Source organism: Pristis pectinata, chromosome 4 (assembly GCF_009764475.1).
Source record: "Pristis pectinata isolate sPriPec2 chromosome 4, sPriPec2.1.pri, whole genome shotgun sequence".
Taxonomy (NCBI): Eukaryota; Metazoa; Chordata; class Chondrichthyes; order Rhinopristiformes; family Pristidae; genus Pristis; species Pristis pectinata.
In genome coordinates, this window is record NC_067408.1 from 18843686 (window position 1) to 18858666 (window position 14981).

A 14981-nucleotide genomic window follows, 5' to 3' on the forward strand; every position below is an offset into this window, starting at 1 on the left:
CCTCTGAGTCTCATAACAGATATATGAAATTTTTAATTAGGGATAATGTATGATCTAGAAATGAAATTCGTCCCACAAAATGGCCATGGTTTCATATTTTGTAAATTAAAGAGCGTAATTTAAGTTGACCTAGTAATAAGAAACAGTTAAGGTGCGTGATAATTAGTACTCTTCTTCCAACAGGTGGTAATTAAACCTTATGTTCCTTGCATGTTGATTATGTTGTAATAACCTGAAGCTACAGTCTACTCACTTGAGTTATATCATCAGTAACCGTTGATTCTTTGAAGTAGATTTAAGTTAGATAAGGAAAGGAGCAACATCAGTAATAACCTTCTTTCTCTATTGTATTCCTAAGTTTTAGGCCAGAGATGATTCACAAAGGCAAAAACAATTGATTTTCGATGTTTGTCTTTTGCATAAGTGATTGGTTCTTTTCCTTATTGTGAGGAAGCCAAACATGGCAGTCTCTTCCTTGAAACCAACGGAGTTTTACATGCTGAGAGCAGTATGGTTTCGTCTTCTTGACTGTGGAATTAGGATACCAGATGAGAAATGAACTGTAGGTTGATGCATTATACTATAATACATTATCATGCAATTTCTACAGAAGGCATGATTTGGAGATGTTACCAGATAGAATGCTATCCTTTCAACTCCAGATTTAAGGTCTGAATCAGTTTTCAAGTGAATGAGATACAAATTCTTACTCTTTCTGTTAGCTGTAAGGGCTCAGACTGAAATTTGTGTTTGCAATTTCAGCCATATGCCATGTAAGTGTATTTAAGTAACACTGCGGATAATCATTCCTTCTACAAGTCCTCTTTCTCCATTTCTGTTAATCTATTTCTATTCACCAGCATGCCTTCTAATCCTTTACCTACCAGCCAGAAATTTATGAAATAAATTATAACATTAGTATTTAGGTTTGTCTGTTGTCTATGTATTTCAAAACATGGTATATAAATTAACAGCAAATTTGCCCTCAGATTGATTGAATTATATATGCAACGTAATAGACTTGTGCATTGTACTCTACTTTGGAAACTTGGTTCCATTAAAGTCAATAGATTTGAATTTCAGACATTGTACAGATGCTACTATATTGCACAACTAGCACTTCTGATCCAGGATCAAATTTAGAGGTTGAGAGTCCATTGTATCAGACAATCCATTACACTGCTACGCTTGAAGTCAGTCAATCCTTTCCACTAAGCCTCTGTATCTTTAATGACGCAGAGACTGACTTGCTCCCAGTGGTATCCTCTACCTTCTGGCAATGTGAAATAACACCCTAGAGTGACTTGCATTTTATTCTGCTGGTTTGCCTCATTTCTTTGGGAGGAGTGTTTCATTACTCAACTGATTTCTTGAATACATGGAAACTCTGGAAAAGAAATAGGCCATTTTGCCCCTTGGACCTGTTCCACCATTCAATGATATTAAGTCTGGTCTATGTTATACCTTCATATTCCCACATATGCCTGAATCCCTTTAATTTTTAGCTATGTCCCCTAAAACTAGACACTCAAACAACAGACCTAGTTTCACTCTCCCTCTGCCAGCACTATCCATTTCTCTTTTTGAAAACTTCAATTCCAGAAAAAACTTCAATTGTATGAACTATCCTCATAACTTAACCTCTGAAATTCAGGCATCATTCCAGAAAAACTACACTGTAATTCAAGCAAAGCCAATATATCCTTCCCTAGCTTTGGTGCTTAAAAACACACAGTATTTGTAGAGAATTGCAGATTTGAACCACATTACTGTTGATATAGATAGGGGATAAGAGAGGAAGGAAGGTAACAAATGTTTTTAACAACAAAGAAATCCATTTTTAATTTGCAGGTGTGTTGTTATTACATCTAACCATGTAAAGTCATTTGCAGCCATCTTTAGGGCATTTCTGGTGAGACCTTTCAGTGTCTTTGATAAATTGAATGAATACTCTTGTCAGTTAGGTAATATGCCTCAGGAAATCCAGAGGAAAACTTGACAATATCTTGTTCCTTCAAATGATAGAGTGACCTGTTCCTAAATTCATTTTAAGCTTTGCTTCTCATTATTGAGTTCATAAAAGGTTAAAAATTCAGTGATTAGGTGGTAGAATCAGCTTAGATAAGGCATTTAGAAGTTTAGTGACAACTCAGTAGAACAACAAGGTAGGTATCTCTATATAAGTCTTCAACATTAAGTATCCTGGGAAAACCTAGTTCAACAAAACTTGGAGCAGGCCCAGTAATAACAATACATTGCATTCAATTGCATTGTTTCTGCTGCAGATTTCTCCATAGACTTCATTGGCCCATTTCCAAATGTTTCTCCATCGTGAGTCGAAAATGTAGGATTTAAGATTCAGCTCCAATTAAGAACAAATACTTTTCAAATATCCAAGGCTTAAATTAGTTTATTTTTTAATTAAGGCATAAATCTATTGTGAAACCGATCAATAGCCACACCTTTTCCATTAACTTCAAGACAGGAAGGGCAAGTATCGAATGTTTCCATGCATTAAATGCAGAGACTAAGATTATAATTTAAAAAGAGCACTTTCAAATAATACATTCTGCAAATGTCTGACTTGGTCAATGGACAGATAATGAGTGATAGGAACGTAGTTCAATTCAAGGCAGGTTTTGGTAGTTTAGTCACTGGGTGTGGTTGTTGTCAAGCAAGGAAGGGGGGAATTTGCCAGGCTTGGGTTCTAATGCCAGTGGATAATGCAGTAAACGGTCAAAGGGACCTTCAGTAGTTGGAGTTAATCCATCAAAAATAGGGAGAAGATTGTCAGGGTTTTTTGGGGAGGGGGGATTGTATTCTTAAAATTTCTTAAGTAGTGACATTGGACCTCTAATCAGAAACTATATATAGGAAATTTTGTCATGAAAAAATTCAGCTATTGCTTTCCAGAAATGTTCTTCTTGAATTTCTGCCCTTACCATCAGTGCCAAAATAAATAAGTCACCTGACTTTTCAAAAATAGATTGTATCCCTGAACAAAATTCAATTGTATTCACCATTTTAAAATGACATTTATGCCTTCTGTGCCATTATTTTCAAGCAGGGGGCAGTACACCCACTGGTGATATTCTGTGATTTGTTTTAATCTGTGATTCTTTGTTTACCTTCTTTGACGTGGTTCTTGCAACACTTTGTGCCATTTAACTGACATAAACATTACATTCATTGAAAATGCTGTTGCCGCTGATAACAATACTCTCAAAGCAGTGTTTTTTTTCTAATTTTCTTCTTTTATTACGATATTTGTCTTCTATTGTCATTTAACTTACCATATACTCTAGCTTTTGAAATGTCAAGTGAGTCAATAGCTAGAATGATGACCACAGGGAGGCTCTTCAGTATTTTTCCTTGATCATGCCACGTAAATAAAATACGTCTAAAATAACAGAGCATAAAAAGCCTGTTTGCAGAAAGATGACAGTGGTGGCAACATACTGAGTCATGGGATGCAGACTTTGAGCTAATCTTCCACATGGGAGTTCCCATTCTTGACTCTGCAGTTGGAGGGTCACAACAAATAAAGGCCATATAGTTCTTCCACTGTTTCCCATCCAAAATAAAAGGGAAGAGACAATAATCTCACAGTAAGTTATGCAGAGGACATTTAAAAAAATACCTGCATGTAGCCAAGTACTATAATGTAAACAGAGGCCTGAGACCAGACATTCAAATATGTAAAATCTCTCCATGTGCAATAATTATTTTGTTAATGTGGTCACCCCTTCAGGCATTGTTTCACGCAACCAGCTGCTTTCTGGTATTGCAATGACATTTGGTGAGGAAAGCCCCAGAATGAAATTGTTCAAGTGAATGCAGTTTTAACTACATCTGCAGGCTCTATCAGCTTTTGCATGGCTAAAGAGCCTTTGTTGATAATTTAATTTAATAATATTTTGAATCCATTCGATATACTGGATAAATTAAACTATCAATAAATATTAGTAAATAAGGGAGCTACTGAGACATTGTTGCTGAAATTATGAACTTTGGATGCCATGGCTGAATTAGAATATTAAATGCCAGGCATAATTACTCCTGATTGAGATAACACATGTATGCATGTATGTGATTCATTGGAGAGAGTACATGATAGAACAAATAAAGCCATTCAAGCCATTGGATTTCCAGGCAAATAATCTGTCTAAAGAAAGGAAAGAGTGGAAGGAAGACTTCACTTTGTATATTGAGCTGGCTACTAAAGATAACCCAAAGCAAATGAAAGTAAAGATGTTCATCTATCTCACTGGTCACAAGGGTAAAGAATTGTAGCAGACCATAAAGCCCTTCCACAGAGCACTAAGAAAGTTGCAGAGAATATCCGTGAGGATGCACGGATATAATGTAAATGTTCACTACTATCCAGGCAGATGTGCCAGCAGTTGACACACTTAGCCAAGGGAATCTCAAGGACACAACACATGCTCAGCATATTGACCTTGAGACAAAACAGTGAGACACATTCCAGCCTCTCAGCTGCTGATGCATTAGGTTGATGTGGCTGTCAGACAAGATGATATGATATAGTTCTTGAAGTACATGTTTCAGATAAGATGGAATCAGACAGCCTGCTGTTGAACCTATTCTCACACTATCTTTCCACATGGGAGATGAACTGGGCACTCTATGTGACCTGATTGTCAGAGGTGCAAGGTCAATTGTGATAAAATAAAAAGTGTTCATTCCCCATATAAGAGTGTAGGAGATTGCCTCCAAAGAGCAGGAGGAAATGTCTGCTGGCTAGGGATGAACGGGGACATCAGGGACTGTGTGCAGAAATATAAGACCCTCAAGTCTCTAGAAAGCCACCAGCCAAGGAAATATTTCATTCCCATCAAGTGCCAGGCAGACCCTGAGCAAAAGTCGGGTCAGATCTGTTTTAGCTGGATAGGAAAATGAATCTATCAGTGACAGTGAATTTTTTGGGGGGAAATAAACCTAAGGAACCACCCACATTGAGAATAACATGCAAGTTTAAATTATCAGATATGGCATCTTTTTGGTGTTGATCAAATAATGGGCCACAGTTCACAGCTGACAGTCTTGTGAGGTTTTTGAACAACTGGTAGACACCTCATTTTCTGCAGAGTAATGGAAAGATAGACAGTCCTGTGAAATGGCCAAGGAATAGTTTAGAAGTCTAAATCATCACAGTCGTATCCATACTAAGCACCTTAGCTTTCTGCATTACCCCAGCCCAATGTGCAGAAACTTAAGAATTTCCTTTTTATTCATTCGTGGGTGCAAATGTCATAGGCGATGTTGGCATTTATTGTCAGCCCTCATTGCCTCAGAACTGAGGAGACAGTTAAGGATCAGCCTCATTGTTGGATCTAGAGTTACATAGAAGCCAGACCAGATTTCCTTCCCTGACTGACACTAGTGAACCAGATGGGCTTATACAACAATCTGGCACAGTTACTGATACTGAAGCTACAATAAAGAAAATACAGATTTATTTCACTCACCAAATTTAAATTCCTCAACTGCCATGGTGGGACTCAAACACACACTGAATGGGTGTTAGTTCAGTGATTTGTCCACCTAACTGTGGTGGTTGAAAGGGAGAGAAATGTGCAGAGTCTAAATCAGGGGAATAAAGAACTGGTGTGGTGGGCCTACCTGGGGAAGTTACAGGAAAGGAAAAAAATTAAATAGAGAATCTATTTAATCACAAAGATAGGAATTTTAACTTGACAAATTTACCACCTTTCCTCTGTGTAATGAGGACATAATGATCTCAAAAAAAAAACCTGAGAAGAACAAATTGCAATTAGTGGACACTGATAACTTCCTCAGGGAACAAATTGAAGGGAGCTATTGGCTGCAAGACACAGTCAACAAAGCATAATTTCCCAAGCACTCTGGGTTAATGTCCATAGCTCTAAACATGGTTGGATTTGGTACATTCTAAAATTATTACTATCTCTACAAAGTTAGCTACTTATAAAATCTCAAATTAAAGTTGTAGTATTTTACAATTTTTGTGAATATCCATTCACATTTACAAACATGAGAAGCTGTGGAGTAATAAGGATTCTAATACTTTTGATCTATTGATTAAATTCATTGGAAAGCAAATCATTGGCTGAACAGATATTAGAACTAACAATATTTGTTTAAGTGGACAGAAACATACACCATAGCCATTTTCAGGTGTATATATCCAATAGAAGAATTCTGTTGCCTACTGCAGTGCATTATCGAGTTGAGTTTAATAAATATTATATCCAGTGGCCTTACCTTAAGTGCAGACTTAAAGAAGAGCTTAAAAATTCCAAATATGCTCTAGCCACCAATCCCTTTTCTTTTCCTGTCAAAAGCGCAATCTACTTTTAATCTTAGTGTCATATCTGAACCCTAAATAAGCTTCAGATTACATAGCCACACCTTCAATATTTTTGCCTTTGCAACATTGTCCCAATCTGCCCTGCCTTAACTCTTCTGCTGCTGAATCACTTGTCCATGCCTTTGTTATCTCTAGACGCTATTATAACGTGGCTGGCCTCCCATGTTTTATCCTCTGTAGACTTGAGGGGCTGGGAATTGTATCACATCTGGAAATGTGTGCGATGTCGGGCAAAGTGGGGACCTGAAATTGTGCACAGAAGCTGCCTGATTTCCTAGTCTTTAATACAATGGGTACATTAGTGACATTAGTTCCTTAGTCTACAAAAACTTTTAAGAACCAGTGTATTTATGTTTAATTTTCTATGTCATAAACTGTGAGTTTAAATTCCATTCTCATGCTTTCAGCGCAAAAAAATATAGGCTGGCTCAACCAAACTTGAGGTGTTACCTTTGAGATGAGATGTAAAACAGGCTTCACCTAACCTCTCAAGTGGACATTAAAGTCTCCATGGTACAATACTGAAGAAGAGTAAGGGAATTATTCCAGTGTTCTGCTCAATATTTATCCCTTGAACACGATTACTAAAACAGATTACCTCGACATTACCACATTGCTGGTTATTTTAGCTTGCTGTGCACATACTGACTGCCACATTTCCTCTGTTACTAACGTAGCTATACTCCAAAAACATATTGTGACATCTTGAAGTTGCAAAAGGTGCTATAGAAATGCAATTATTATTTTCCCATTACCGAGAGAATTAATCAGTGATTAGCAGCAGTGTTATATTGCGAATTATTTACAACAGATGTAAAAACCTTATGCTTTTTCTAAGCTAACAAAAAAAGCGCCCCTGCACCCCCCACCGCCAACTGTCCGTGAAAAATTTCAGGATGTTAAACTATTGCAATGTAGGAATTCGTTTAAGGCTACACAAATTTTATTACACACATCCATCCAAAAGAGCAGAAGAAACCAAGCAGATATCTGAAGTTATTGCAAAAATGGACATAATTCTAACGAGAGGCATAATGTTTCTATTTGTATAACTTCATTGTACAGGTGTCAAATGTAAAAAAATGTAAATTCCCTTTGCATCCCAAAAGGAAGCTATAATTTCATAATAATGACAATTACCAATAATTAATATCCCAGTGTCAGAACTGGCTTTTTTGCCTGTCTGCCACAAAGTTTGTCGGCTCAAGCCCTAGGTCCCAAAGTGGAGCACAGAATCTCGACTGACACTTCCATATAAAACTGAGTGTTTCATTGTTAAACATGCTTACAATTGGATGAGATATTAAACTAAGGTCCTATCCACTGTCTAGGTGTGTTAACTATTCTGAATTGCTTCCTCCTAGTGTTGTGCTCCACAGAAGTAAAGAGTTCTTTCACTGTCCCTGAACTGAATGAATTGTAAGATCTGGTTATGAAAACAATTGTAGCTTTCATAACAAAATTAATTGCACTGTAAAGTTCTACATTGGCTGTGTAGAATGTGAGACAATCTGTAAAACAAAATGAGTTCTGATTTTATTTCCTGCAAATTTGGAGTAATTTGACTGTAAGAAAACTTGTGAAATAGCTGCCATATGTAATAATTTTTTATTACTAATTTCATAGCCGAGCTCAAGGCTATCGAATTGTTCCTATCAAGAATTTTAAAAGGATGTGTCTGAGGTGTGCTATCTTTAGTGGAAAAAACAATCCGAATTCATTGGACCAGATAAAAAGGTCTTTTAAATAAAATTTGCTTTGTGATGAAAGTCGCAGGACTTCACAGCAGATAAGACATTCCCCAGTGTATTTTTGAATTATCTACTGTTAACCACTTTGAGTGGCTGCATTTAAACAAGGTCGAGCCACCTGAACCAGTAGAGATGCAGGTGAGAATGTTTACCATTATATTTGAGGACACATGCTGAGTTTGTGATATTGTGCTTTCGAGGTCCAATTTGTGCATTAGTTCATGAAGGATGTTCATCTCAATCCTTGTATGTTTAAAAAGGAGAACATTTTAAGAACACAAAGCACAAATTACTGTTATTGTTTCCTATTCTTGTTTCTAGCTGTAAAACACAACAAATCAGTCAAATGATCCTAGCTTGTGAAGGGTTGATCTTTCACTTTGCAGCACTAGAAAATGCTAAAAGGGGAAATGACCATTTTTTTATTTCGATGAATTTTTGTGTTGTTTGATGTTTCTTTATTTGGATTTCCTTCTGTTCTTTCCATTTTTCTCTTGTACTATCCATACAACACCCCCACCCCACTGCAAAATTTGGTAAAGGAAAACAGTGTGGGGGTGGTGATTTTGATAGGGGGTGGGTGCTGAAGGACCCTCTCATTGCATTTTCACACCAGCTCCCACTCTGCTTCCCCCTTCCCCCATCATCAACCCCACCCAGCAAAGTAAATACAGCTAGACTGCTGAATAATTTTCATCAAAATTATCTTGTCAATATTCCAGCCAAGAAACTAGTAAAGCTCACCACAGGTGGCATGTTGGCATCCAGCAGAACTTGTGCCCATGATGATAAAAATGACAGCTAAGGAGGCTTAAATTGTTTTACCTCCCTGACCATCCGATGGGATTGAAAGATGGCTCCGAAAACAGAATTCATTGGTGTGGAAAATGTCATTTTAAGACCTATGGAAATTTTGATTGTGTTTTATTTTCAATATCCTATTTATTATTCGTACATCCTGTACTGGATTTGACAACTACAAGGGGCTGTAATCTGGATCTTGCAGTTTTTCCATGACAATTTGCTGATAAGAAAAGCCTAGCATTACATTTTGCCACTTCAAACCTGCTTTTGCAATGTTTGCTTAAAACAAAATGGTCCACTAAGATAATATCTTACCTGAAAAATAGACTATAAGCTATCTCATTTTACAACCCAATTCAATCATTAGGCATAACTGTTACCCCATCTATCTAACTAACAAATCATTACTGAGCACATTAGATACACATGGCACATGAAGGGATATCACCTATTAAACTAAGTTTATTAAATGTGAAGTTATCTCCCTATATAATGTTTGGCAATTGAGACAAGCAGCATTCCAGATCAAGGTTAATCCTTACATGTACAGTACTCTATATTTAATAAGTTTGTAGCATCAATATTATTACTGTAATGAAATAATGTAATCTTTACTCTGAATCAATTTACATGAACAATGCTCTGTAGTACCAAAAGATGATATTCTTACATTTGTCCTCCAAAGTTCCTGGCAGTATTGAAAATGAGCAGGGAAGCACACTCCTGTAATTAAAAATATTCAAAATGCTCACCACAGTCTCTTTGTTATACTTCCTTCAGAATCTGCTTATTACTCTGACATCTCCCTCAGCTTGTTAAGGACAAGCAGGGCTCCTCATTAACCCAATTGTTTCTTCACTCTGTGCAGTCTGCTCAGTTTAATTTGAGTACTCTTTGGATTTCCATGGCGCAAAATTAACTGCTTTAGAATTTTCAACCAGAAGTCCTGCAAGTATCCATGGTGGCATATGTGTGCTTGGAGAATAAAAGGTAGCAAGGAGTTTGTTACAAGTCAGTAACAGATGAAGGGGGCTGATGATGACATAAACCACAGGTGCAAAGCTTAAGCAGTTTATCAATGTCATCTGAACCCCCGAGATATGAAGTTGCCTTGAAACAAATTCCTAAATAGGCGATTATTTGTGATCTAGGTAAAAAGATAAATGCTTAGCATTGAAAAAAAGACCAGCAAGGCAGAGTTGAACAGCAAGTTTCCAGATGTGGGAAACAAAAATGGATGAACGCAGCAGGTCTGTGATTACATGTCTTGTACTGCAGTACTGTGAAGCTTTATTTGACGGAATTACAGGGAAACAACATTTCAATAAAGACAATGTAAACAAGTTATTTGAAACCTGTGGTAATTAGGTAGTACTTTTCCCCACGGATTAAATGTCAACAGATTTGTAAAAGTTTTTCTTAAACTTTCCCACTTAGTCTGTAAAGTATGAGTGGGCTTAACAGCAGACCAATCATTGTGTTCTTCCCATCTGTACAGGTCCTCCAAACCATCACAGTCAGTCCACTCTGCGACCTCCTCTTCCGCCACCTCACAACCAGACGCTGTCACACCACCATTCGTCTGCTAACTCGCTCAACAGGAACTCTTTGACAAACAGAAGGAACCAGATCCACGCACCTGCTGCTGCACCCAATGACTTGCCTACGACACCAGAGTCTGTTCAGCTGCAGGACAGCTGGGTTCTTAACAGCAACGTGCCACTGGAGACAAGGTATTGTAAGAGAAACTTCTTTGTTAACATATGTTGGTCAGACTTGCTGGGTTTTATTACATCTAATAGCATCTCAATCAATTACCCAATCAACTTTGCCAGCACCTCTTGTGATGCAGTGTCTTCTCTTGACTACCTCCTGACTCATGACAGACATCAGCACCGTGGGGAATGAGCTTCTATATTCTAATATTATTTTTCATTATGGACGAGTATACATTTAACAATTAGCACCTGAAACAATCAATCTACGTAGCTGACAACAGTCAGTGAGAGGCAGCCCAATCAAACTTGTCAGGTCATCCAGGATAACCTGTTTCTAGTGGTTAATATAATATATTCTCAATTCTATTGAAATCCAAGATGCAATTCCAGAATACCTTAGAAAAATCAGTGAATGTTTTTCAGAAATCTAGGTGTCATAGAGTTATACAGCACAGAAACAGGCCCTTCAGCCTAACTCGTCCATGCTAAGATGTCTATCCAAGCCAGTTCGATATGCCTGTGTTTGGCCCATATCCCTCTAAGACTGTTCTATCCATGTTACTGTCTAAATATGTTTTAAATATTGTAATTGTACTCACCTCTACAGCTTCCTCTGGCAGCTTGTTCTACGTACCCACCACCCTCTATGTGAAAAACTTTCCCCTCAGGTCCCTTTTAAATCTTTCCCCTGTTAACATTGATCTGGGCACAGGTGGTAGTGTATTAGGGTAGTGTAACATTAGGGCAGGTGCGGTAGTGTAGATCGCAGGCATGGTAGTGTTGCGGTTGGCGTAACACTATTACAGCGCCAGCGACCTGGGTTCAATTCCGGCCACTGTCTGTAAGGAGTTTGTACATTCTCCCCATGTCTGCATGGGTTTCCTCCGGGTGCTCTAATTTCCTCCCACATTTCAAAGACGTACGGGTTAGGAAGTTGTGGGCATGCTATGTTGGTGCCGGAAGCATGGCGACACTTGTGGGCTGCCCCCAGAACATTCTACACAAAAACATGCATTTCGCTGTGTGTTTCAATGTACATGTGACTAATAAAGATATCTTATCTTACCTGCATGAGAAAAAGTTGCAGACAAATTTCTGAGCAGTTTTCCTTCTGGCATGTCACATGAATCAACACAAGATCAAAGACCTCTAGAGGCAGAACCCCATTCAATCGTGCCAAGGCACATATGCAGACTGCTGCTTATTAAACCTTCAACAGCACATTGACGTTTAATGAGTAATAAGATGATTGCAAGAGTTTGCTTTTTATTAACATTCATAGATTCATGTGGCACAGAACAGGCTCTTTGGCCCATTAAGCATGCACTGACCATCAAGCATCCATTTACGCTAATACTTTACTCATCCCATTAGTCTGTATTCTCCCACATTCCCATCAATTCCTCCCAGATTCTGCCATCCATCTACACCAGGGGAAATTTTTACAGTGCCCAATCAATCTACCAATCTGCATGTCTTTGAGATGTGGGAGGAAACTGGAGCAGCTGGAGGAAACCCACTCAGTTACAGGGAAAGTATGCAAACTCCAAACAGATGGCATCCTAATTCTGGATCAAACCCAGGTTGCTGGAGCTATGAGGCAGCAACTCCACTACCAGTGTCTCTGTGCCACCTTAGCAGTTTTCACTAGATGCTGTTATACTCTCCCTTACCTCAGATCACCTTCAGCAACTGGCTCTGCTAACACAAATGTTAGTTCTACAATGCATGTTGATAGTTGGTCTGCAACCTAGGTGGGATATTTCACAGTGGACCATGTGAGTGACTGATGAACGAAGGCCCAGAAATTGGATCACATCATGCTTTTTTTTGCAGCACAAAAGACAAACTGCTGGAAGAATTCAGCAGGTCAGGCAGCATCTGTGGAGGCAAAGGGGTGGACAACATTTCAGGTGGAGACCCTGCATCAGGACTGAGAGTGTAGAGGGGAGTGATTAAGAGGAGAGACGGAGGGGTGAGGTAGGGACTGGCAGGCGATAGGTGGAACCAGGTGAGTTGGGAAATGATGGGCAGATGATGCCAGGTGGAGAGGGGAGAGGTAGAGTGCTGGTGGTTTTTTGATTGCTCTGCAGTACAAAAATCAGCATAGTCCACAGTAAATTGCATAAGCAATCATTTTCAGGTGAAATTGGACAAATTGAGCAATTTGACCGACCATTTCCAGTTGGAATCCATGCAATTGCATCTGATGTTTTACTTATATTATACAAGCACCTGATGACATCAATCATTTAGCAATGTATGGTTGAAGCCATTCCAACCTAGGTCGAGAAATCAACTGTTGTGTTCCAGTGAGGAGTCTGGTGAGAAGCTGTGCCTGAAAGTGCTTCTCCCTCCAATACATGACAGTTTCTTCCTCAGTGAAGGATATGAAACAAATAACTTTCTAAAATATATTTAAAAGCTTGATTAATGCATAGGATGGATCTGTCTACAGGAAGGGTCACCTTGACATATCTAGTGATTCCAAACTATTTTTTGCAACACTGCTCCATTGTTTGTTGTTCTCCCTCCTGGAAAGTATCTTAATATCTTCACTTCAAACATGCTCCACACCCTGACCTGTTTCTCCATTGAAACAACCATAATGTACATTGGTGCAACCCATCTACCATGGGAAGAGGCCTCTAAAGGCTAACACCATTCTCTGATTGCTTTGCGGCCAAGTTCCAGAAGCAGGACCTGGATAGGCCAGGAATGAATGCAACTTATTGAGTGGAAGCACGTGTCAGCAGCCAGTATATTTGTGATCTTTTGGGGTGACCCAATATACACACAAAGGTGCCTTAGCACATTAAAAAAAACCTATTTTCCAGGCAGAATGGTGAAAAGGCAGTGTTTAGATTTAGTGCTGTATTCCTGTATTTGACTCTCTTAGAAGATGAGAAGTTTACGCTGACATTTTGGAAAACTATTCTGCTTAATATGGCATTATTCATTTGTTGATGGATTGATGAATTATTGGATGAATAAAAAGAAGGGTATCCTTTTCTCAATTCTGTCGAAATTCTTCCAGATGCAAGTCTGAAATATATTGGAAAAATAGATTCATGGCATTTTGGGAATCTAACTGTTAAGGCTGAACTACATGGAAATCCTGTTGTGAGCAGGGCTGGCCACTGGTGCTGCAGCAGTTGATTCCTTTACAGAGAAGATGATGGAGCCTGCATAGTGGTATAGGCTCACCCTAATACTTTTCAAAAGATTGGGAACAGATTAGAGCAGAATCTCTAATCTCGTGTGGATTGCATGTTTTTCCCAGGAGGAGAAGATTTCATTTGCCATTTGCAAGAAAAGAAATTCTATTTCTGGGGGAAAAAAATAAGTTGTGTTTGAGCCTTGCATGACACTACATTACCAGTAAGTACTAGCAGCAGCCTCATTTCAGTCATCGGGGGCTGCTCAGCACTTGTTAGGATGGCCTTGTTGTGTTAGAGGCCATTTGTAAGCATTGGAATTCTTCAGATAAGACTCTGGAGAGACTGTGCAGCAACAACCAATTGAAATGATAAATTACACACTGCCACATTTAAAATCCATCTTGCAAATTGAGGTATTCTGCTGCTTTATTGACACTACCAGCTTTCAGACAGTGGTTTCACATCAGCCCTTAAAGGGAATCTGTTTCCCTTTTTTTTATCTTTTTGTTCGCTTTTTCCTTCTGGTGCATAAAACACATTCAAATTATTGTCTTACCTTCTTAAATCATAATTAACCAGATCATTAGACTCCTGACTTGCAACTATACTAGGCTAAAGTAGGATGAAAATGGCTCATTCTCCCCCATAGATGCCATACAGTGCATGTCTGCCCTCAGTGAAAAGATGGAATATTGGAAGCAAAAGATGGATGCTTCCCCAAAGGGAGGGTTAGATTATTTGCTACATTTCATTATAGCAGAGAAACAGGCCATTTAGCTGATCCATGCCAGCGATTAAGCTCTGCAAGAGCCTCCTTCCATCCTCTTCAGCTCACTGCATCAGGATACTCTTCTATTCCTTTCTCCCTCATGTATTCATCAATTTTTTCCCCTAAGTGTGTCTATGCTTTCCTCAGCTATTCCCTCTGTGTTGATGCCACGCCCTTACCACTAATTAAGAAAAGGAGTTTCTCCTGAATTCCTGAATATGCAGCAAAAGTTCTACTGTTATTGCAGGCCCATGTCTTCTGTGGTCAAAATGTATCACTGGCAGAGTTCTGTAACAGGAAATCTTTCTGCCAAGGGAGGGATATCCTAAAGAGTCAGCACAGAAAAATATGAGTGAAAGGAGGCGTAACTTTGACAATGGTAATTAATGACCCATTCAGGGATCATGC

General features: G+C 38.7%; 1 protein-coding gene across 1 annotated transcript in view; it reads left to right on the top strand.

Annotated features, from left to right (window-relative positions):
- The window catches only part of LOC127569407 (teneurin-2-like), a 603649-nt gene that overhangs the window by 382603 nt on the left and 206065 nt on the right, over positions 1-14981 (top strand). Inside the window, 1 exon segment of the mRNA XM_052014021.1 lies at positions 10424-10658. Coding sequence (XP_051869981.1) covers positions 10424-10658 — 235 coding nt within the window.